The 25,327-nt window shown below is 32.7% G+C and overlaps 3 protein-coding genes across 15 annotated transcripts in view; all 3 read left to right on the forward strand.

Annotated features, from left to right (window-relative positions):
• The first annotated feature begins 366 nt into the window (after positions 1-366).
• LOC102629353 (RNA-binding protein 1) overlaps positions 367-25,327 on the forward strand; it is a 34,998-nt gene continuing 10,037 nt past the window's right edge. Inside the window, exons 1-7 of one of the 5 annotated variants that reach the window (XM_006491900.4) lie at positions 369-569; positions 4,128-4,249; positions 4,340-4,577; positions 4,663-4,724; positions 4,815-4,896; positions 6,430-6,550; positions 6,675-6,997. In XM_006491900.4, the coding sequence (XP_006491963.1) occupies positions 479-569; positions 4,128-4,249; positions 4,340-4,577; positions 4,663-4,724; positions 4,815-4,896; positions 6,430-6,533 (699 nt within the window). In that variant the 5' untranslated portion in view covers positions 369-478 and the 3' untranslated portion in view covers positions 6,534-6,550; positions 6,675-6,997. The other 4 variants (XM_015534508.3, XM_025092876.2, XM_006491901.4 and 1 more) reach the window with 4 other exon arrangements.
• Positions 9,137-15,400, forward strand: LOC102625026 (uncharacterized). 4 transcript variants are annotated; one of them, XM_052438081.1, is made up of 17 exons: positions 9,137-9,581; positions 9,742-9,826; positions 10,151-10,286; positions 10,354-10,414; positions 10,559-11,092; positions 11,343-11,549; positions 11,641-11,778; positions 11,882-12,388; positions 12,490-12,674; positions 12,792-12,876; positions 13,014-13,106; positions 13,226-13,321; positions 13,462-13,596; positions 13,697-13,882; positions 14,412-14,648; positions 14,804-14,840; positions 15,260-15,400. In XM_052438081.1, exons 3-15 carry the CDS (start codon positions 10,159-10,161, stop codon positions 14,637-14,639), a joined length of 2,583 nt encoding a protein of 860 aa, XP_052294041.1. In that variant the 5' UTR covers positions 9,137-9,581; positions 9,742-9,826; positions 10,151-10,158; the 3' UTR covers positions 14,640-14,648; positions 14,804-14,840; positions 15,260-15,400. The 4 variants fall into 4 exon arrangements, with proteins under 4 accessions (XP_052294041.1, XP_052294039.1, XP_052294038.1 ...); XM_052438079.1 differs by lacking the exon at positions 15,260-15,400 and having other exon boundaries at positions 9,726-9,826; positions 14,804-15,238; XM_052438078.1 differs by lacking the exon at positions 15,260-15,400 and having other exon boundaries at positions 14,804-15,238.
• Positions 18,779-25,292, forward strand: LOC127901232 (uncharacterized). 6 transcript variants are annotated; one of them, XM_052438073.1, is made up of 15 exons: positions 18,789-19,020; positions 20,247-20,492; positions 20,610-20,667; positions 20,778-21,308; positions 21,427-21,636; positions 21,762-21,902; positions 22,208-22,717; positions 22,818-23,053; positions 23,223-23,307; positions 23,412-23,504; positions 23,671-23,769; positions 23,859-23,996; positions 24,105-24,290; positions 24,418-24,668; positions 25,042-25,292. In XM_052438073.1, the coding sequence occupies exons 2-14, from the start codon at positions 20,371-20,373 to the stop codon at positions 24,658-24,660; spliced, it is 2,652 nt and encodes an 883-aa protein (XP_052294033.1). In that variant the 5' UTR covers positions 18,789-19,020; positions 20,247-20,370; the 3' UTR covers positions 24,661-24,668; positions 25,042-25,292. The 6 variants fall into 6 exon arrangements, 5 of the variants coding, with proteins under 5 accessions (XP_052294034.1, XP_052294035.1, XP_052294033.1 ...); XM_052438072.1 differs by having other exon boundaries at positions 18,790-19,020; positions 20,235-20,492; XM_052438074.1 differs by lacking the exon at positions 24,418-24,668 and having other exon boundaries at positions 18,787-19,020; positions 20,235-20,492.

Below are 25,327 nucleotides of genomic sequence, written 5' to 3' on the forward strand. Positions count from 1 at the left end.
ACAGTAACCACAGATTACGACTTCATCATATTTTGTAGGAGATGGTTTGTTTTCATAATAATTAATAACTCCTGTCATTATAATTTTATAATTTTATTTTTATTTTTAAATATATTTTTATCGGATTTATTATTTATTAAATAAGTTTTATAAACAAAAATTTAAATATTAAAAATTTAAAATATAAGTTTGAGTATAAATAAAAAAATTAATAAGAAAATATTTTTATTATTTATTATTTTTAAATAATTATATATTTTAAAAATAAAATATTAATCAAATGACTCCTTTACTCTTTCTTTTCAATTAATTTTTTTTTATGATAAATTACCAATCTCCCTAGTTTTATTACGATAGAGAGGTTTAAAACTTCTTGTGCTGGCAGTTTCAATTTTATTTTTTTAAATATCAAAGTTGATTTTCATTTGCCTCTCAGTCTCGCTCTCTCTCTCTCTCTCTATCTAAGTTTAACAAACAAATGGCCGACGGTTATTGGAGGTACAGCGACGCACGGCAGCCGCAGTCGGCGCTTCCATCTCTCGTCTCCAAACGGCCCCGCACCGACTATGGTATTACTTCAATTGCATGCTTTTTTGCATATTTATGACTCAATTGAACTTATATTTCTGCTCATAAGCTGGTCAGTTTGCTTTATACTCGAAACAATTTTGTCTTGCCAGTTTCGGTCTCGATTTACCATCTGTTTGGCTCGTTAAGTAAGTGCTAGAGAGACTCAATTTTTTTTTTTGGGTTTTTCATTTAATGAAAATTTTGAGTCTATAAAGCCCTAATTTTTAGTTGACTATGTCTATGTTCTTTAATTCATTTTTTAGTTTTTAATTAAAATTTTATTAACTTTTTATGTTTCTCCTGCTTTTTCTGATTCATTACCATACCTTTAAAATATCTGTAATAACTGTCTGAATTCTGATCAATCTTCTATTGGCTTTGTTATTTGGATTTAGCATGTGTTTAGGGTTAGAAAACAAATGAATTCTTTCTCTTTGGGCCTTTTTTTTTGTACTGGGATAGTATTAGCAATCCTGAACTAGCATGAGTGATCTTGTTTTGGATTTAACTGGACCTTTTTAAATCAGATTTTGATCTTGATTATCTTCACTTTGACAAGATATGAGCCCCCATGAATATTTCAAGTTCTGGTAACTGGTCAATTCACTTCGTGTAATTGTATGACAAATATTGGCTGATCTTGACTGCTATGTTTTTTTCATTCTTTCCATGGTTAAATACCGTCATAGACATCCTTGTTTACTCTTGCATTATGTGTTGACTGCTGTTGACCATTTCACTGTCTTATTATTGGGTCTTTGATTGGGACATCAAGGATTTGTTTATATTTGATTTTTATGTATGAAAGTTTTAACATGTAAAAGCATGCAACAATCTCTATTGTGAAGATGAAATGAGTTCTTTTTTGAGGTGTTATCCTCTTGTGTTTATTTTGTTCTATCCTTTGGCTAGTTGAAAAGGTTGTTCTATGTGTATTGATGTGGTTGATTTATGTGGGGATTTGCTATTTCGCTGTAAAAATAGTAACCATAAGCACTAAGTTGCTATACTGCCTTCTAGATCTCTTAGCAAATCTTTCTTTTTGCTTAGTTATAAATGTATAATTGCTCACATTATATAGTATATCTTAAATTGAATTTATTTAGAACTGCACGCTTTAAAGAATCTTGTGATTAGCCTTGCTGATGTTAGTGGATGCTTTTATCTCACCAACATACAATGACATGCCAAAGCATCAGTATTTCCTTTAGTTTCACTCATTCCTTATAGGTCATAGTGTGGTGAAAGGAGATTAATGCTATGGAGAGAAAAAATCAACTGGATATGGGAGTGGGAGCGAATAAATGGAGGAAGTAGCTCTCCCCCCCCCCCCTCCCCCCCAAACAAATATCTGTATAATAGGAAGATCAAGCAAGATCAAGGGTGATTTTTTCACAATTGATTATCTAAGCCCAATTATAAAAGGAAGCAATTTGAGTTAATCCTCAGCAAAAATCTTTTGGTTTGGTGCATGGATTATTTTGAAAAATTTAATCTAACCTTGTGCTTGGTGCAAGCGAGATGAGTTGGAATATTTTATCGTGGGCCCATGCTAATATTAATAATATTTCTATGTAATCGATGAGTTAAAAGAAAATACATATGAATTTATCAATGTAAACTAATTAAACATAATTGATAGTTAATTAATTTCCATTTGATCAATTTTAATTAGTTAATAATATGAGTACGGTAATCAATTCATAGTATGAAATTTTACTATAAATAAGATATCTTTAGCTATTTAATAATTAGTTTAATATTAGTATATTTAGGAATTTGAGTTTCTTCTAAGTTAGTTCAAGTAGTCCAATCAAGTCCTCTATCATACCAAATGTAAGAGAAAAGTATCATTCCTGTTTTGTCTAGTTTAGTCCAATGCAATGCCCTTAAAGGAAGGACAAATAATTAATGGAGAAGATTCCTAACTAAGACCGTTGAGCTTTCTCAAGCATGATCTATTATGTTACCAGGTAATTCAAGAAACCTTTCGTTCTTACAAACGTTCACCTGAAGGACGTTATAACATTTTTCTGGTCTTTAATCGTGATACAAAATTTTTCCTCAAGATATGTTCCTACATAGAAGGAATGTAACATATGGTGCATTCACATCCCAAAGGGGCAAACTTAGACATGCCTGTAGGCTGGCAGATTTTGTGGTCCCTGCAATATTGTGGCTATTGTTTGACCATCAATTCATTTATGTCAACTCAGCTTGGCCTCTAATTGAAATTAGTGGAGTTCATGCCTGATATCCTCCATCTTTATTCTTCCCTATCTAAGGCTGTAGTTTATGTAGAATGGGTAGATACCTGAGCAATTTGGTCTATTGATTGTTCATAAATCAAAATTGTATAATTTACAAATAGACTGTCTTTTTTCTATATTGCTTATCCCGGCGATCTGCTTCATGAATTGAGGGGTGGGACCAAGGAAGCCAACTGAAACATTTTCCCTTTTCTAATGAAGTTTTATGATTACTAGCAATGCTCTGAAACAAACTACGTGTGCTTCGTAGTTGGCGTGATGTTTCCTTGTAGTTCTTTGCCTTTGTTTCCGAGGACAAAGCACAAGTCATTCTGGTTTCTTTTCCATATGCTTAACCCAGTTGAAACTCCCTTTCCTACATAGGCATGCCTTACCATGTTTATGATGGCTGCTTAAAGCTTGCAATTGATTTTTTATGTATAAACTATATAATATCCAAATGAAATAAATGTCTATAGATGGAGTTGGATCTTAATGAATGAATACTTATTGATCTATGTTTCATGGTCAATTGTTCATGTTCCATTCCTCTACTACAATTTTCCATATTACTAATGAATTAGGTTATATGTTGACGGTGTTCCAGTTTCTTGCTGGGTGAGGTTATCTTGCCATTCTAATATGTTAAGGATTTCAAGAGTTCGTCAAATTAAAACCTTTATGATGTGATGTGGATTTCAGTAAGTTAAAATATTGATTGGTAATCGCTATTTTACTGCAGTTGAATGTTTGTTCTTGAGTTTTTATCTTCAAGTTTGTCATATGATTAGCTAATTATGGTAATCTCTTAAGTGCAAAAGAGGTCATGAATAACATTTAATCTGTGCTTTGAGATCCATCTTTTACAATTACACGGGCTCCTTAAATCTTATCTTCATAAATTTAAGATGATTTTTATTTTAACTGATTTAAGATTACCATAGATGGATCAGCACAATTATTATAAAATGTAATACCAGATTAGCATGATGATTTTGATCAGGGCGTAAGGGTGTTAGGATAAGCATTTTCTCACTATGTTTTTTTTTTTTTTTCCCCTCTTCTCTCTTTCTATATTTTGCTGTTTGCGTTAGTGCTGGTTCATTGTCTGGTTGGTGTCCCTCATGCGATATAGGAACCAAGACATATGGCACAGTGATGCAGGCAAATGTCTGGCAAAGCTGTTGAAAGTCATTGTCTGAACATTTGGATTGTTGTTAACCATTGTACTGGGTATGTAGACTAAAGGCTACAGAACTTGTGTATTTTTAGTGGTTTTTTTTCTGAAGTATCTGCTTAATCTTGCAGATGTTCCCAGTGGCCATGAACTGTCCAGTTATTATACCCGTGATGACGACAGAGGAGCCCTCCGTGGAATGAGAGATACTGACTCCCTTGGAGCATCCTATGATCGTTACCTGCGTAGTGCGGTACTTGGGTTACTTTTTTTATTTTTAGGCCTCAGTTTCAGTACTCTTTGATTATATGTGTTGGTCTAATGAATCAAAACATATGTCCAGCAAATTTCATCGTACAGTGGGGGACAGTCTGCTAGACACATGAGTGGAGGAATGCCTAGCCGTCCTGTTGATGATCCGCGTATTGTGGGTATTGGGGGGATGGACCCAGGGCCATCTGCAAAAGATAGGGCCTTGGGACTGGGAGGTGGAAGGTCTGAGGTTCCTCTTCCCCCTGATGCCTCCAGCACTCTATTTGTGGAGGGCTTGCCATCTGATTGTTCGCGACGGGAGGTAGCTCGTATCCTTTCATTGGCTGCCGGGTCAATGCTTGTATTCAATGCTTTCTTTCTCTACTGCATTTTTTCCTTCACTTGGTTTCATAGATATCTTTCGCCCTTTTGTTGGCTACAAAGAAGTTAGACTCGTGAGCAAGGAATCTAGACATGTGAGTATGATTTTTCTTTTGTTTTAAAAAAAATTTCTTCCTGTTTTTGGAGTCAATATTCTGTGTATTGATGAATTTATGCTGTTGCAGCCTGGTGGTGATCCACTAATTTTATGTTTTGTTGATTTTGTGAGTCCTGCTCATGCAGCCACCGCCATGGATGCTTTACAAGGTCAGTCTAACATTATATGTTTAAGTAATCTAGTTGTATTCTATCAGATTGCATGTGAATACATCTCAGACAAAATATGCGTACATATAAAATTTTTGTGTATGCATAACTGAACATGCTTGTATTACAGTTCAAGGGCAGTCCTTAAAATGGTAATGCAGTGACCCAGTAAATAATAGTATTTTTCGAACTTAGCAATATTTTATACCTCATTATGAAACAATATCATGCCATTTGTTTTGTATTAGTTTTAGAAATCAAACAAAAGGTAAGTTCGACACTTGTCTAAAGTTTGTGTGCAATACACGTTCGCAACTGAGTCATGGCGTATAAAGTGAACATTTTCTAAGACAGGTTTCTTTACAGATGTTGACAAACATAATCTAAGGTTAAATGTCAATTGACAAGCTTGTTTAACATCATCATTTCTCAAATGCATTCTATGCATCTTCTACTTCCATTTCAGACTGTCTGTTTGGATGAGGTAAAACTAGGTGAAAAAGTTTCTGAATGCTTGGAAGAATTTGAAAATTTGAAAGTAAAGAAGCTTTAGTTGACATAAGTTTATATTTTATTGAAAAATTTAAGCTATTAAAATTCTGCTGAAAGGGAGGGATGTTACTGATGCCCACATGTATGATGCGTTTTCCCATTAGAGAGTTTTGGGAGAAATTGTTTGGTTTCGTCAGTACCATTTTCTTCACATGATCTTATAGTTGATCTGCAAGTTCACAATTTGTTAAATCTTGGCTTCAACACTCTAATTGGGATCTTCAGCTAGTTGACCGGCTCTTGCAGTGATGTTGACACATCAAGCTTTCTTGGGGTCCTTGAGGTCATTTTTCCCTAATCAGTTCTTCGCTGCCTTAAACTAAATCAGCCACAATTGGTAGCCTAACTGGATTGTTTTGGAGGGCTCACTGGTAATTTGTTTGACCAGCCATTTTAGGCAGGATCCAGTACCGTGACTAATTAATGAGGCCGCAAGTATATCTGTCTTCTGTTTCGTTCGCGTTCCTCTGTTTTCTTTTGTCTGTAAGCAATATAAAAGCTGAAACTATGAGCGGTTGGGGTAAATATCTTGCCCAGTTTCCTCACTGACTGAGGTAGAGGAAAATAAAGGGCATAGTTAACGACCTTTGCGTTGAGAAGGTACCAGGTCCTTTTCCCACTCCTCCCTTGGGTTGCCACGTTGAAATTGCAGAGTAGCTGAAGCAACAAATGGTTAGGGGCAAGCATTTCTACCTAATCTCGAACGTTTGTAAGGTAGGGCGAGAAAAGCTTGGCAAGTTTCCGTTTCTTGGGAAGGTAGCAAGTCTTTTTCCCATTTCTTCCTTGGTCGCCTTTCCCTCGACCTTAATTGATTATGCGATGAGGTTTGGCAGTAAATGACGAAATTTTAATTAGGTGAATTGAGTCTGTGTAATTGGGTTAAGGTTATAATTTTACGTCTTATAAAACCTATGTACTGATGGCCTTATTCGACACGTGAGTCGGTTGTACCGCGTAAAATAGTTAAGCTCAATTTTGCAGGTTATAGATTCGATGAGCATGACCGTGACTCGGTCAAGTTAAGGTTGCAATTTGCTCGCTATCCTGGTGCAAGGTCAGGTGGCGGGCATCGTGGAAAGCGTTGAGTTTTTCAATGTTGCAGGTGATTGATGCTTACTCTTTTATAGCTCGACATTTTGTTATTAATGGCCGTTAGCTGCCGTCTAAGAAAGTTCATTACAAAACAAAAAATCAAGCTAAATAGTGGAAACGATGCTTATCTGTAGGATGTGCGCAAACTGCGGAGTTTATGATAGTGAGGGACAATACAACAGCTTCATGGTTTCGACAATTACACAAATCTCTGAATGCGCAATATTGTTAGGACGAACTTACATCGTGTGGTTTTCAGTAATTGCTGGGTAGCTGCTTGAGCTGGAGTGTTTTTCTGTTAGAAAACTACAAATTATATATATTTTTTAATTATTGAAGAATATGCACGTGCGTCTACCTAGATGCTGCTTAACTTATTTCTGGTTGAACATGCGAATTCATGGTTAGGAATGATTTGATATATAATTAGAAATGTAAGTGTTGTAGGTTGCAGACATGGGAATGTCTTTTCTTTTTATTGTTCGGTTGTTCCCATCTCCATCTATTGTTTCCCATTTTAGTTTGTTATCTTTTAGCATGCAGTTTCATCTTTAGGTGATGGGCAAATCTGTTTGGAAACAGATTATCGCGGAATTAGACCTGCTATTAACGTCGTCTTATCTGTCAGTCGCTTTGGGTTGGGAAGGGTTCCTGTTTGGTGTGATTACTAATTTCATTTAGTGCTATAAATTAAATTTGTTTCATTTGTTGCATCCTTCATGGTTTGATGATATTCCAAAAACTTAAATCTTATGTATATTTTTCTAGAAGAGAGAGGAAAAGTTTCCAAAGCTGTAATATAGTCAAGAATTCTTATTTTATTTATCGAACCTGATTTCTGGGTTTAGCTTTCTGCAGATAAATCCTTCAAGCCTTTTATAGGTTCAGCTTTTCAAATTCCTCTTTGCATATAGGAAGAGTTGTTAAACACTTGTTTCTGTCAATTCTCTTCTTTTAGGTTATAGCATATAGAGGATCTTGCACGTTTTGAGTTTAAAACATAAGATTATCAGGTTGGAGTTCTCATTTAGTATTTTTTAATCTTTTTGAAGCTTTGTCAAGGATGGGTTAAAGAATGAGAACTTTGACATCACTAAATCAATAATTAAATGGAAGTGTCGTTTTAAGATTCTTCAATTTGAAGATGACTTGACTAATGAAATTAATATTAGCTTTTGTAATACTTGACTAATGAAATTAATGTTAGCTTTTATAAAACTTAATTGTTGATTATTTTGCTGTGCTTATTTTGGAGAAAAAAAAAGAAAAAATTTAGTGTACAGGGAATGATAAATTGTTATGGCTGTAAGCACCTAGAGCTTGTCAGCCTCGGTCGCTCTTGTGGAAAAGGAGGCTCTGAGCTGTCTTGATTCTCCTAGCCCTGGGGAGTATCTTTTTCTCCTGTTGGTACCGTCGGACTTGTCAGATGTGTATAGTTTTGGGTTTGCTTGATAGGTCTAAAACTTGTATTACATAGTTCTGGGGTCTAAATAAATAGGAGTAATTTTATTGATTTACTTGATAGTTCTAAAACTTGTATTACATAGTTCTGGTGGCTAACTAAATAGTAGGAGTAATTTTATTTGTTGAGAAGACTGCCCTATGTTTGCTGGGTTTTGCAAAGCAAGGAACCCAATTGCCACTCCTCTTTTCAGCCTTAGCCAACGCGATTCTATTTTCATGTCTTAATATTCTGATTGATTGTAAATGAAACTTGTTGGTCTGAAAATTACAAAAAGTTAATGGCCCGAGAATGAATACTAGCAGGATATGATGTCTAAGATGCCTAATTTTGTTCATATTTTATATTTTGGTATGTATCAAAGAATGTTGTTTCATGACAGTAGTAATTTAACTTATGTTTCGGATTCCATTAATGAATGCCACTCTCTTTTCAATCATCCATTGACGGTTCTACTGGATATGTATAGTAAGGATGCTTGGATAATTTGACTCCTCTTTGTTATCTTAAATGAATTGCCCCAGATTCTTTGATACTAGTGTTCATAATTGAGATCAGACTGCAATTTAACACATAGATGGTTTTGCTGCTGATTGGTTGTACTACTTGGTGGGATGATTTTGATGGATAGATTGAAAGTAGCTTTTAGGTATTAATCAGTTTATTTTGTCTATTTGTATGTCTCCTTATATTTGGATAAATTTTCAATCAACTTACATCAAAGACTTAAAATCGAATATAATGAAAAGTTATCATAGGTTGAGGTCATTTGAACTTTTAAATTTTGAAGTGAGTTATTGTCATAAAACATGGTTTGAGGAGATGGATGGAAAGAAATGATTATGGATTTTTCTTTTTGTTCCTCAAAGCTAGGGGGTGGGTAAATTTTAAATCAAAAATTTTAATTTCATATTTTCTTTTTGGACTTGAATGGAGAGTTAAATAAAATTCTTTGAAAATCACTCCCTAATCTCTACTCTGCTGGGGCAGGAAATGAATGTCAAATTGAAAGTTGTCTCCTTGATTTTGGATAGAGTTGAATTCCCCTGCATCAAATCAAAGTGTCGAAGATTCTGTAAAATTAGTCAAATAAATTTGATGTTTATCATTTCATTTTCGGCTCCACCTGTAATACAACGCTGCACCACATACATCGTTATTGAATTTTTTATTTAAAAATTAATTGGCCGTTCGATGGCACTCAAAGTAATCCAACGGATTATATTTTTTTTGGCTAATGTTGGCTACCGGAAGTATCAGTTGTGATTGATTGAGATGTGGTATAAATAAGATATTTTTTTACCCGTTCTCTTTTCATCTGTCTCTAAAGCAATTGGGCATTCAATTGGTATCCCCTTTTAATGAAAAAATTGAGAGTGTGGTGAGACTGAAAGTTGGTCGGCTTTCTCTGAATCTCTTTCTCAAATACAAAATTATGGTTGACCGCCCAAGCACCAGCACTAAATAGTATAATTTCAACGAAGAATCAGCTCAATCAACGAAGGATCAGCCTCAATCAACGCCCAGAACAAAAATGTAGTTAAAGAAATTTTCACCTGCAACTTAAAGAAAACTAATGGTACGAATTTTCATATTATTGTTGTGTTATTTATTGTGTTTTAAATCTATGGATATCTTTAGAATTGTGATTAAATTCTCTTGCTATATGGTAATTTTTTAATTAGTTTGAAAGTTTTTCCGATTGTCTTATGTCTTTTTGAAGTCTGCATTTTAAACAGATCAATTTATTCTCACAAAGAAACAATCTCAACTAACGAGACTATGTAAGGAGATTTGTAATTCAAAGAAACCTACCCGTAACAGGTACGTCTTGACAAATTATCATATATCCTTTAGAATTGCGAGTTAAACAACTGGTATAATTTTTTAATATAGAAGAATTTATTAATTGAAGGGTATAATCTAATAACCTGTGTGGGGATATGCTGACCGAAGGGGGAAAGAATTAACATGTGTTTATATGATATTCATATGAAGAGAATGAAAAAGAAAAAGCTTAAAATGCAGCAATAAAGTATATTGTTTAAATAGGAAAGTAAAATTTGGTAAAAGAAATAGAATGAAATAAGTAATTTTTTTTTTAAATGTTATAGGTTTTAATGGATGGATTTACAATGTTTTACATAGGAAAACAGATGGACAATCAGCTACGCAAGCGTAAACGAGAATCAATAAACTTACAAAAGAGTAGTACTTGTCTTCCGAAAGTAAACAATGAAAATGCAGTTCCTAAATCTTCAACATATGGATTTGTCTCTCACTTGTAAGTAACTATATTCATTTATTATCTGACACGCATACTAGATAACTACTAATTCAATGTCATGCAGTTGCAGCGATGAAGAAGAGCTTTCGAGAAGTCATAATTTTAATTTGTCTACCACTATTGGGGTCAGTATATGTATAAATATTTTTTTAAATTAGTATGTTCATTAATGGCAAGTCACAAATTAGTATTTTTTTTTAAATTAGTATGAGAAGAGCTTTTGAGAAGTCATATTTAAATTTTTTTAATCTTTATTACTTTTGTGACAGTTGAGGAAACACACTTGGAAAACCAACAGAGAACTTTCAGCAGAACATAAGGCAAGTCACAAAAAGCAATATGAAAGGATTGGATGTGCAGATGCATATTCGGATAACAATGAATCAAAAACTATTAAGGCAGATAAGTTCACCTTGGAAACTAGGTGTGCGCCTGACCGATTTTGTTCTCTTGTTGGTAACTTATCGGAAGACAAGAAAAATGCAATAAGGGATATAGGATTTGGAAGCCTACTTGAAATCCAATGTGGTCGACTGAGGAGGCAATTATGTCGTTGGTTGGTGGATCAATTCAAACCTGAATGCAACATTATTGAACTTCATGGTCAAAATTTGAAATTGTGCCACAGAACATTTTCAGATGTCATGGGTGTAAAAGATGGAGGTATACCAATACAATTGGGTGGACCAAGTGAAAATATTGCTGAATTACGAGATATTTTTCAATCAACAGTCAAAGGGATCAACATCAAGACGCTTGAGGATATTATAAAGCAAGAAGATAAAACCAGCTGGATTTTCAAGGTTTGTAATAAAGTTGATTTTGGCACATTTATGCATACACCCATTATTATATTAAATCATGAACATATGTTATATTTCTTTCATATTATATTATATTCTGATACCATTTGTATTTTTCTATAATATTTGCATGCATAATTGTATAAAACATTTGAAGTTACTATGAAATATGAGCACATATCAGCCATTTATCAAACTCATTCATGTTTGTTATTGTTCATTTTACAAATAGTAGTTTTGATATGAGCAGGTTGCGTTTACTTTGTTTGCACTAGCCACATTGTTATGCCCAACAAGTGGTTATATATCGCATTTGTTCTTGCATCCGTGCAACGATGTTCTCAATGTTAAATCACTTAATTGGGCTTCATTTTGTTATAAATGGCTGGCAAAATCCATTGGCAAATATAAGAATCGTGAAACTACATATGTCGGGGGATGTCTTCTTTTCCTACAGGTAAGATGATTTTCATAATTGAATTTTAGCATTTTTCTGGCCATGGATGGCTGTTTATACAGATTTTCTTAACTATAATCTGTTTATACAGATTTTTTACCTCCACAATGTTGCATACAACTGCATTCAGCCTGATGGGACCAAAACTCCTGTGACATTTTGGAAAGAATCAATGGTGAAGAGGTTCATGAAATGGTTGAAATCTCAGGGAGGGATTGGAAGTAAAAAGGTAAATTTTATTGTAGAGTGCTTATCATTATAATTACCATAATAATGAGTGAGAAATGGTATTATCCTTATTTTTTTGATATCATTTCTGCTCAATTAAACAGATTCAGATGCGTACCACTGATACCGGTGAAGCTTCTCGATCAAAAGCTGTTAGACATCTCAATTTTGAAGAAATAATTCAGAAACAAATACTTTCAATCAGGGTACTGACATTTAAGGTTGATTATCTATCTGATGCGATATCTGACCAAACTAAAATGCTAAAAGAATTGCTACATCAAAGACAAATTATGGACCGAGTTGCCCCTCATGTCCATCATCCTAGCACAGATAACATTAAAACTCCTTCCCACGAGTTTGTGTCTGCTCAAGAAAATAATATTGGGGCTGAGTTTATTGAAATCTCATCAAATGAAAGTTCAGCCCGAGGTTATGATAAGATAAACTCTCCTTATGATGGCTCTAGCTTAAACACAAAGGAACGACAATTATATCAAATATTGAGGACATTAGAAATGGCTCTGGATTGTGAAAAGACAGATGCACTACCCTCAAAGAAAATGGAAATGTCCAAGGGAAAACAAGAACTGATTCTTAAGGATTCTAAGGTATTAAAGTGTCTTTGTTACTGTTGTTTATATATTTATCATAATTGTATGTTGTGACATTACCTGAGAATATGTGAATTTTAATTTTTTTTCTTTTGTAGGAGGGTCTTGTGATGATACAATCAACTGCACAGGGAATGCATATTCAAACTTCTAAAGAAAAGAATGTCAATCTCAAGTCTACCCAACCCCGATTTTTGGCTGGTCCATTTTCAGTTCCCACTCCATTTACCGAGGATGAAAAAAAGCTTATTCTTTACCTTTTTGACGACAAGTTGGCTGAAATGTATGATCTAGTAATAATGAAATGTTTTTGTAAATGGCTAGATTGTTTCGAATATAGATATAAATCTCTTAATCTTGCTTTTATTCATTGTAATAATGTTGTTTTTTCATGGTAAAGGGATGTTGTCGTCCGTACAGAATACAGCAGCATAACACGGAGCAGTATGCGTTCCCTCCTGCCGAGAGCATGGATTGATGGTGATGTAATACTCTATGCCTACTATGTATAATATTTAGGATTCATTCAATACTAATGATGCCATTATTTTCAATTAGTATATATGTGCATATCTCTTAACTAATGTTCCACTTTGGTCGCAACTGTTAAAAAAAATTTCAGATTATTACTATGTACGCAGAGTACAAGACTATCGAAGAGGCCCAAAAGGATATCACCTCTCCTCGATGTTGGTTCTTGCCGTCATATTATTCCGTAAGATAACCTGAAATTAAATATTTTTAATTCAATCATTAGTCTTTAAATGAGATCATGCAGATTGTCAACTAACAAAATGTTTTTATTCTTTTAATTTTTGCCTCTTAAATTTAAAGCAAGTTGTATTGGGTGACTCGGGTGATCTAAACCCCTATCGTCGAGCTTCTAGGTTCCAAGAGCGCTACATGCCCCAGCTGGAAACCTGTGAAAAGGTTTAGCGCATAACATGAATTTTTTTAATGAACTTTTTGTAGTTTGTATTTTTACATAGTTCCTTGGTATCTTTTTCATTTTACTAACCTGATAACAAAACATTTTGCCATTAATTGTATTTACTCTCCCACAACTGCAGATTTATGTGCCCATACATTGTGAAGCTCATTGGTACATGCTTGTTATTGACATTCTTCGTCAAACTGCTGATATTTGGGATTCATTGGAATCTCTCAGTCAAAGGGAAAAAATGATTAATCAGTCATTGACAATTGTATGTTCTTAGGAGGATTGACTACATTTGTGCGTTAGTAGGAATTTGATTAAATAACATTCTAAATTTTGTTAACACTTATTCTGGTTGATGTTGGCAGCTCGCCTCACTGGATTTTTTGCTACTTGGAGAGGCTCGACTTCGTTTTGGTTCAAATTTCAATTTTCTGCATTTTCAACTTGGTCGTCAAACTGGTCTGCCACAACAGCCAAATGATTTTGATTGTGGATACTATACCTTGAAATATATGGACAATCCCTCTATTGTTGCTGACCAGTCTTATCAGGTATATGCTTTTTTTTTTTTCAATCTTGAACATTGATGATTCTGATATTTAGTTCATGATCAATGCTTTCTTCAGACCATTTATCAGTCATTATGTTTAATGATTCTGTATTTAGATTAATAACAATGATAACAGAGGAGTACTGCAAAGAAGTAAGAAATATTAAGAGTACTTTTAAGGCATAACTAGGAGTACTCGGTAATTTTTTTTCCTTTTAAGGATGTATTAAGCAAGCAGTTTTTAGAAGATATCTAGTTTTGAAAGCAATAAGACATACTTTTTAGCAAGTAAACAAGCACCTAAAAATGTGAATTGTTAAAAATCTGCATATGTAAAAGGCTAAGTATTTATATTTAAGAAGTATTATTATATGTTGCAAGTCAACTACCTTTTGTGAAAAAATAAGCTTGCTGCTAGTAATTAGGTAACAACCACTGGAGTCGTGAACTATGTGGACTTTGTTATTTTTATATAAATTCATCTTGTGAGCATATAGAAATTGTTGTAATTAGTGTTTCTTTTTTGTTAGCACGATTCGGATTATGCTCGCATCCTGTTGGCACTCTATCTAGCACAATCTCCACTTAATCATATTAGGCATAAACTCATGCAAGATGCTTCCAATGGATATGGAAAGTGTAGTGCTGCTGACTCGCAAAGGGCCCCTTGTAAACAACCTTCAGAATTAAGAAAAGCTGCCAGAAATATTAATCTTAACCAGACACCGTCCGAGGCTTTATTAAAAACATTACTATGATCGCTAAAGGTATGTTAAGTCGCTTGTCATTCCCATTTTTGATCTTATGTCCTATGCTTATGAATTGTTATTAAGTTGTTTTTTCTATTTCTTTTAGTGAGTTATGATGTTTTTGGTAGACCAATTAAACTTGTTATTAATCATCTGCTTGTGTTTTGAACTAGGTGTCACTACACTTGGAATGGCAGCTTTTATATTTTGGTATTCGAAACCATTTTGTTTTTTAATATTTTTGTAACACCTTTTTTGTATAGCATATACTAATCATTTTTTGGTTAGGTAGTCCAGTAACTGTTTATTAGAACCTTTGTCAGTTCATTCACCTAAAGAAGCAGTCAAGCAGATGAGCCATGTGTGGCTTTAGAAGATGGTGTTGTAGATGGATTTCGTGCTGATGGATGCCCTCTTATTTTTTTGTGTCGGAGGGTAGTGTATTTAGGTTGCATATTCTGACCATTTGTTATTAGGCACTATCGGTCAGAGATGGCTAATTGTAGAAACTTGATATGTATTTAGGGCTATATCTCTGTTAATTCTTCTCTATTATAACTGTCTTAAAATTCCAGTAAAATTACTTATTGAATTTTTTGTAGCTTAAATTTGGTTTTGTTTTGTTTCAGATTTTGATGAATTATGATGTTGAAGGGTTTCGACTCTTTTGTAATCTACTTTGCTTTGACTAATGATGTTCAATCCTACAGATATTATATCTTTGTAGATTCAATTTTCCGTTGTTAAATTAAAGTGATCTTTTATTTTTCCTTTGTGGCTTGCATGCATGCATGAGTGTCGAAAAGGTCACTGGAGTGTTATTTTTTGGTTGTTGGGCACTTGAAAAAAAAAATTGATCTAGAATGTCTGGTTGTTGAGCACTCAGACCCAAAAAAAAAAAAAGAATATTCCTTGCATGGTGAAATTAATTTGAACTACTACTTCCATTTTGAACAAAAGCTCAAACAAAAATAAAAATAAAAACCACTGCCTTTATTTTAGATTTGCCAGTATGATATATTGTACTTGAAATATAATGTCAATGAAATTCAAAATTTCTAATTTTTCACTGACAGGTACAAATTGATATTTTTATTTCCCGCCTCCATTTTTGATATTTTTATTTCCCGCCTCCATTTTTGATATTTTTGATAAGTATTACTTGTTAAAATTAGCAATTATAAATGTGGCTTGTAATGTCCACGGGTGCACATATACATGAGATTAGCAATCGTCAAAATTTTATATATATGGTTATTGTATAAGATTATTGTAAAAATACAATTGATTAAAATATAATTTTTAAAATTACATTTAAAAGAAATCAACTCTGAAATATAAATATAGAGTTTCAAACCTTAACCAATTTACGAAAGGTGGGAAGGATATAGTTTTCCATCCAACTCTTACCTAACCGAAAAGCAATTATATTCTTGATGGTATCAAATTTTGTAATTACTCATAAAATATTGTTGTTTTCAATATCATTTAGAAACATAACTAATATTTATAGTACAATTTAATCAAGTGTTTGTAAATTCTTTTATTATTTAAAAGAGATTATGAATTTAACATTTCTTGTCGTTGTGCTTAAAATTTGAGTTTTATATTTACCTACAACTGCTATTTTGGAGCACATTTTTGGAGAATTCACAAGGATTGTCTATTAAAATACGAAAAATTAAAGCAAACCTACGTATGAATTTAATTCTAACTTAATTTATTAGTTGTTATAAGTTTAGTACAGTTGCAATTCATCCCGTGAAATTGTTGAGTAATTAATGTTATGACTCGTGGAGTAGACATTTGGACATTTCTAAAATTTCCTTATAAAATCCTTTTTTCATTGAGATTAATTGAATGGGCTTTGATCACATGTGCGAGGTCACTCTCCTTACGGAGGGTAGTGACCCATATTGCGATCTCGTATCAAGCGAACAAGTTCTTGTAATCGAATTTTTAGGGCTCACTTGAGATTGTTTTTAGGAGATTTAAAAGTGATTTTGAAAATCTAAAAATTAATTTTCGTATTTGGTAAATTTTTATAAAAATCATTTTTGGCAAAATTACTCAATTTTATAGTAGATTTTCAAATTTTAATTTTGAGAATCACTTTTACATTTAATATGATTTTGTATATATCATCATATAGCATCCAATGGATGGATGTAACTGTGGTATGGTACCACAGTTACACCATAGTTTTACCCCATATATATATTATAAACTTTCAAATTTTTGGTTGATTATTAGGAAATAAAATCATTAACTTTAAAGAGATTATTGTTATTATTATTATCAATTATATTGAGACAGCACAATAAAAAATAAAGATACTAATACTATAAAATATTTATTTTAGTTATCAAATAATTATATATACATATTGAGATATATTATATGTGTGTGTGTGTGTTTATAAATATTGAAATAAATTTCATTCAATATTATGTCTAATTTAGTCATTTACATTTTTACAATAGATTAACAATACGATTTACCAAATATATACAACTGCTTTTAAAACTAACAGTACTTTTAAAAATAAATTATACCAAATGTTTCACTGATTCTTTCATATGTAATTGTTTCTATTACACAGTTACCAACGATTATTTTACAAGTTATAGTATTACCAAACTAGCCCTTAATCCAACATTGAGCTCATTTCTAAATAATTATATAGTGTGGATTGTCTTAAAAGGTTAAAGCTACTTAATAGTAATCTATTAAATTTTCACTAATTTAAGTTTTAATATATTTAATAGGGTGTGACATTTTAATATATAGAGATTTAAGAGTAATTTTTATTTTTATGATCAGTTAAAATAGGAAACCTAAAAATAACATAGAAAATTATTCATATCTGTATTTATGATCCCTAGATCACACGTAACATTTTATTATTTTATGACATCTCATCATCACAGAGAGTGCAGAGAAAAATTTAGAGGATTCTCTAACAAAATGTGCGAATTTAAAAAGCAAATCATATAACTTTAGGGAGTAATTAGATGTTGTTTAACCTAAATATTTGTTTGTTTCTTTGTGATAGAACATGAATATTGTTGAAAAACATAAATATTTCCGAAATTTAGGTGATGATTTTCAGTAGATAATAATTTTCCAACATTTGTGTGTTATAACTCTCTCAATGAGAACCGGTCTCATCGGCCATTGTTCTACGCAATATTGCCCATGTCATTAGATCTCTAAGTAAATACCAAAGACAAATTAATTTATAGCATAGAATAAAATTACAATTACACCAAATAAATTTTCAATTTAACAAACTTATTACAGCCATCCCATTTCATAATTCATATTTGTATTTTAAATTTTAGTTGAAAAATATTTTATCACTATATGGCAAATACGAGGTACGAGTTGTAAAGATAGATACTCAATAATAAGAAGAAAATAATTTTATATTTTGGCTTTATACTTCTTTTAAAAATAAAAGTTAAAAGAAGTACTAGTCTGAAAGCAAAAATAAAAACTAAGAGAAATACTATTCTTAGGTACAAGTTTTATCATTTATGGCTAGATAATTTATTAATTTACGTGTTTGTCCTTTTAAACTTGAGAAATTTTGATAATTTAAAATTTTTAAGGAATGGTATAAGGATTTTATCACTATTACAAAATTTTTTAACAATACAGACATTACACAATCAATTGTCGCTACAACCAACTATAATTCAAAGTCAGATTAACTCAATAATAGAAAATGAAAAAAAAAAAACACACAACTGTATCAATTGTCACTTCAAATAATTACCTTCCACCAAAATGGTTAAACATTTAGCGGCAAAACTACCGCCAAAATGAAGTTTTTATTTATCAATACTGATTTTTCTTAATTTTTCCATCTTTTCCCATTTTTTTCACTTCCAACAATTCAAAATGGCGATGTATTGCAGTAGTGGACAATTTTTTTTTTGTTATAATAACTGGACCAGTGGACTTGATTAAAAGGGAAGTATGTATTTTTCTTTTTTATAAAAAGCATTATCAATAGTGAATTTTTTTAATTTCTTCTTTCTATTTTTTTAATCCACTTTCAACAATTTAAAATGGCAATGTAATGGGCTAGTGGACTTTTTTCCTTTTTCCATTTTTGTTTCTTAAGAACTGGATTCGTGGACTTGCATAAAGGGAAAGTACTTAATTTTCTTTAAACCAAAAGACATTATCACCCTCAATGCTCGCCTCGTCTGCTTCCTAGTTATTACTGTTAAGTTCAAGTACTTAAAATTTTCCCTCCTCGGGATCAACAGCTGCAGACTTTCTCCCAAAAATTTCATAATGCAACATCTATATTCTCCCTCATTCTTCACAAGTTGCCAGCATCTACTTAAGCCTTCTGTTCTTCGCTAGATAAACAAAGGTTAGGGTTTGCTATATTTCTTTCAATGGCTTTCATTCTCTTTTCCAAATTTATCTCACTTTATTGTTTGAATTTGGGCTAGGGTTTTATTTTTTTTTATATTCGTGGTTTGATTAAAATTTTGTTTTTCTGATTTGATGGAAAACATGATTTTTTGCATGTCTATTTAAGCTTGCGACGGCTCAAGGATTAATTCTGTGGCAGGTTTTTAAAATTAGATAATTATGTTTCATGTCTCGTTTTTCCTCCCCCGAACTTCTTCATTTTTTGGATTGGTGTTTTGATTCTTGAATATTTGTCTGTTCTGCATCATCTTTGTTTTCGGCTAGCTTCAAACTGCTTTTATTTTAGTTCTGGTGAGAATGTCTATTTTTATTTGAAATTATTTACTTTCTTGGTGCTTTTTGTGTGCGTGTATTTTCCCCTATACTAGTTACGTTTTGCTTAATGCCTTGTGCCTCATATATGAAGCTGAGTCCAAGTTGCAGCTCAATTGGCAAAATCCGATTGTTTGATTTAGTTTCTATTTGCTTGATTATTTATTGGATTTTGTTGGTGGTCCTAATTCATTCGATTATAGTTGTAACATGTAATTGATTGAGATGCTAGTTAAGTAAGTTTACAGATTGAAGAATTCTTGTTGAAGCATGGGGTTTTGAATAGAGACACATTCATGCATTCAACTTTTAACAATCAAGGTTGTGGAATAGTTGATTTCTTCATTTATAGAAAGAAAATCTAGAAAGCAAAATTTGATCTTTCTTCATGTATTGAAAGAATATCTAGAAAATTAAAATTACTTGCTGATCATTTTTGCATAATTTTATATTTCATTATTTCACTGTGGCCTGTTTGCTTAACAGCCAATTTTACATTTTAATGTTAAGTCAATTATTATTTTTTCCCTGAAATTTGTTCACATTTTAGAAATGAATTAACTTCATGAATTTTTATTTGCTAAACAAATCAACTTTAATTTGTTTATACTTAACACTAACGAATTTTTAACATCCATAATTTTCAGTAGACCTAATTGTAAGTTGTATAATACATTTTTTATGAGTGATGTTATTTGAAAAGCTCTATAATAAGTTGAATAAACCCTTATTTGTCGAAAACCCCATTACAAATATTTACAAATCATACCATGTCAAGAAAGCCCTTTATAATCCCATTGATAGCCCTGATTATTTATTTATTTTTTCTTCAATAAGTCCCCTTTGCAGAATACCATACAAACAACTTGCTCTTAATTTTTCAACACTACAACTTAGCTAAGAAGTTGAAGTGATGCAAAATCAGTTAAGGCATATATAATTTGGAAGCAGAAAGTTTTCTAGCCTGTTAAATATGGGAAGGGGAGACCGCAAGCAGAAGAGATGCTTAGATGATGTTTCCATTCAGCAAGATGGGAATATTGGTGTCACTACTGTGGGTTCTAGCAATCAATCATATGGCTTCATGTCATATTTGTAAGTACCTGTTGCTGTTTTGTTGTTCACTTGCACCATTGTACAACAAAACATTGTGTGTTGATGTTTTATTCTGTTAAAATCTAAACATATAATGGTTCTTTGTTTCACTCACAGTAAAGAGCAAGTGAAGCGATTGAAGGCCTCTGATGAAAACCTTATTGTCAGCCAAGAGGTAATTAAATTGCCATGTGTTTTATGTTACGTGATTTGTATTATGATTTGTATGTTGGCATCTTAATTGACTGGAAAAAACTACTAACTAATGTTTATATTATTGGCCAGCTAAGAAAGAAGTTGGGTGATTCATACAAGAGCCTTCCATCAGACGAAAAGGCCAAGTATAGAAAGCCACTTAATGTATCCGACTATGATGCTCAAACTGATACTGATGCACAGTTGCAAACGAAGATGGATAAGCAGATACTTGACACTCGATGTGCGCCAGATCGATTTTCTGACCTTGTTCAAGCTTTCAATGTAGAAAAACAACGAGCAATACGTGAAATTGGATTTGGTAATCTTTTACATTTGCGAACTGGTAGGTTGAGGAGACAATTATGTGCATGGTTGGTTGAACAATTTGTACCTGACCAGCATGTGCTTGTTTTGAACAATCAACACATAAAATTGAATGCAAAGACGTTTTCTGATATAATGGGAGTGCACGATGGAGGTTTATCTGTGTCTCTGTCTGGTCAACCTGAAAATATTGCGACATTGAGAGAAACTTTCAAGTGCACGGGTCGGGGAATAGCCATCAAAACACTGGAAGATTTCATTAAGCAGTCAGATGGTTCCGGCAATGACTTCAAAGTAACATTAGTATTTGTTATAATGTCTATCATTTTAGTAGTTACTACCCACATGTGAGCATGTTTATTTGTTGACCTAATCTATTAAATCTCACTGAATATGTCATTATAAACTGCAGGTTGCATTTATGTTGTTTGCATTGGCCACTATATTATGCCCATCAAGTGCAACGCTCATATCGGCTTCATTCTTACATCCATTAGTTGACACTAATGCCATAAAAGAATACAATTGGGCTTCATTTTGTTACAGTAGACTTGTAATGGCCATCTCCAAGTTTAAGTCAAATGAATCTGCTCATTTAGGAGGTTGTTTGTTATTTCTTCAGGTTGGTCATTTATATTGTGTATTAGTGTTAGTTGATTACCATACATAGGATGACACATTATTAGTCTTCATATTAATGTGTGTGCATTTGATGCACTAATGCTGTGATTATGCCAATTTGTTTAGATATTCTACTTTCAAAATGTCGAAAACTATTACAACAACCAGTGGGGCTCTTCTCTACCTCCAGTATTAGCTTGGACCGACGAAGAGATAAAAAAAATCATGCGATGGCTGAAAAAACACGGTGGTGATAATTATGAAAAGGTAATGAGTATAATGACATTATATTACTTGGCATACTAAATTGTACTTTTTGTTTATATTCCTTAATTTTATCTGCTTGATAAGTGTTATTTTATAGTGATGCATTCGTGTAACAAATCAATTTCGATTGGGTATACTTTTGCACAGCACAGAAAATTTTAGTTTTTGTTTTCTTAGTGGACTGCTTCTTTACTTCCTTGCCATAATTCTTCATCTTTAATACATTTTTCAGTTTTTTATTAAAAAAAAGCGATATTCATATGAAATTTGAAATCACTAATAAGCTTACATGTCGATGATTATAGGTGCGCATGCGCACTTTTGAGGGTGTTGGATTGTCTGCTCAAGTACCTGTTGACATGGCAGAGCTGGTTGAGCGTATTACAGAGCAATCTGAATCTATACAGTTCTTGACAACTAGTTTCAATAGATTAAATAGTCTTGTTTTAGATTTAGTAACAGCAGTGAAGCAATCTTTTACTCAGAGTCAGAAAGCAGACTCTGAATCAAAGCCAATCCATCATGCTCCAGTAAAAGAAAATATTGTACCACCACCGACAGTAAACCCTAAAACTAATGATGAGAATCCAACAATTGATGATTTTTTCAGAGATACTGTACATCCACCACTTGATGCTCACAATGATCTTGGCGACATGATATCTGAAGATAGAAACCCCATTGAAGTGGAGACTTTTTTGAATGATGATGTTGTCCTGTTGGCTGATGGTGCACCAAATGAGGCTAATGTTGAAACAAATATGGAAGCATTGAATAGTGATAAGTCTATGCATGCACCTACTGCAGATAATTTAGTTAAGTGATTCGTTATGGGTGTTTGACCTCTTTTATGTCAGTTTTTTTATACTTTGGTGCTTTCGTTATGAATAATCTCATAATGGATTCCTTTTGTAGGATAGTAACATTACAGGATATATGAAACAACCAGTGTTTTCTTCGACAAGTCGTAGTCCATACGAGTTTCGATCGCTGAAAAAGCCTAGTCGATTCCAACGCTCACCGTTTGATAGGGTCAGCAACAGGTCGGTTAGGCCTTGTTATTGGGCAGGTCCATATGTGGTAACATCGCCTATTACTGAATCTCAATTGCAAGTGGTTAACTATTTGTTTGATGACAGCCTTGATGAAAAGTAAGTACTGAATTATTAGTAAGTTATTTTAATTGTTTTTTCATTGTTATTAATTGGATTAGGTCATAATGTGTGCATAATGTTTGTTGTATGGACTAAAAAGGGTATTAGGCTAAATATTATACAATAGACTAATGGAGGCTCAATTATTTGTGATACATGTTGACAGTCAACTCCTTGTGAGTACGGAGTACAACGTTGTGAGTCGTACTGCCATGTCGTCATTGAAGCCGACCAAATGGATTCACAGCGATGTTAGTCTTGTTATTTATAAAACTTATTTATCATTTGAAAACCTATTAGTATATGGCAGTTTGCAATATGATGTTTTGGTTGTTAACTATATGCTTGATATCAGGTTATCAGCATGTATGCTGAGTATCGGACAATGGAAGAGCTGCGAAATAACCCAGTTGGACCACGGGTCTGGTTCTTGCCTGTTTACTTCTCGGTAAGTTATTTATTGTTAGCATTCATTGTTAGTATTGATCTAGTGTTTAAAACAAAATTAAATATAATTATATATCCCAAAAGATTTTAGTGGTTGTGAATTTCATAAAATGATAAATTATTAAAAAAAGCCAAGTTTGGTTTACCACTGCTGATGTCTTTTGTAGAACTCCATATTGCACTCAACATATGTCAACTTAGCTCCATTCCATAGGGGAAGTAGCTGGGCTAATCAGTTCATGCCAAACATGGAGACATGTGAGAAGGTTTGCAATATGGTGTTGATGGTTAAATTTTATGTGGGCTTGAAAATGTTTTAGATTTTTTTTTTAAATAATTTGAAAAAAAATTACAGATTTTCGTACCAATACATGACGGTTCATCGCATTGGTTTGTGCTCGTGATTAACATCCATTCTAGCTCTGCTCAGATATGGGATTCACAAGTTTCAAGCCGGCGTAAGCACAAGATTACACAAAGTTGTCTGGCAGTGGTAAGTGTTGTGAATTTGGAAACATTCTGTTCAGTTGTACATGTTCAAGCTCTAATAAACGATAAGCATTTATTTTGACTCCAATTAAATTGCCATGATTTTCTATAGCTCAAGGCGCTGGACCATGTGCTTGGGGAGGAAGGACAGAGGATATATGGTCCAAATTTCAAGTTTATCCAATTCCAGCTTGGTCAAAATTCTAAATTGCCACAGCAATCTAACGGCAATGATTGCGGTCTATATGTCATGAGGTATATGGACGAATCACCCGTTGTTGTGGACCACACCTACAAGGTAATCCATTAATGACATTTTTTGAAAAATATTTTATCTCATGATATGGCAAAGAAAAAGATAATTCGTGCCCTGAAGTCCATGTTGATGTATTGATAGTTAATCTTGTTATACATTTTATGAACAGCATGATTCGGATAAAGAGCGTCTCACAATAGCTCTATATTTGGCTTTATCAGAGATGAATCCTATTCGCAATATGATTATAGAGCTAGCTAGTGACTATTATTCTCGGAAGACGGCTGAAATGTCAAATAAGCCTCCTCCAACAGGGAATATTAAATCCAACAGAGATGCTATGAAATTAAAAATCAATAATCAAAAGAACAACTCAAAACCTAAACCAAAAGGTCATGGAAAAAGAAGGTAGTACACAGGGTAAGTGATATTTGTCTTCTATGTTATACAGGGAAAGTGTTATCTTTTATTTGAAGTATTTATTTATTTATTTTTGAAAATGAATTATCAATCTAAATTAATGTTATTATTTCATAGAAGAAAAATCGTGTTATTATTTCTTTATAAATATTGTGTGGTATGGTATAATTAATTTACATTTGTACAAAAGCATACACGTGATCTAATAATGTGTGAATTGTTATTCAACATTAATCGTATGGTACAAAATAATGGGAAATGAATATTTATGCTTTTTTTCAATGCAAGTTTGTATAATGTCACCCATGTTCAGAACATTAGATTTTTATTATGTAATTTTATTTATTAATCATATTGCCATTATTCCTAACAGGTTACAAGCAGTGCGGTACTCGATCGTGGATTGTATTTTTTTGTTGATTTTTTGTTGTAAATGTTGGCTTTTGGAGTATTGTACAATTATGTACATATTTTGGGTAGATGCCAATTAGGTGGCAGATGCCAATTGGGTGGCAACAACATATCCTGTGAACTATTTTTTTGATGTGTGCTTGGGTAAAATGTTACCTTAGCACATGTAAATGTACATATTACATGGTTATAAATATATTTTTTGGAAGTTAATCTATGCAAAGATATACTTACTGAAGAAGTTATTT

This window comes from Citrus sinensis, chromosome 3 (assembly GCF_022201045.2).
Source record: "Citrus sinensis cultivar Valencia sweet orange chromosome 3, DVS_A1.0, whole genome shotgun sequence".
Taxonomy (NCBI): Eukaryota; Viridiplantae; Streptophyta; class Magnoliopsida; order Sapindales; family Rutaceae; genus Citrus; species Citrus sinensis.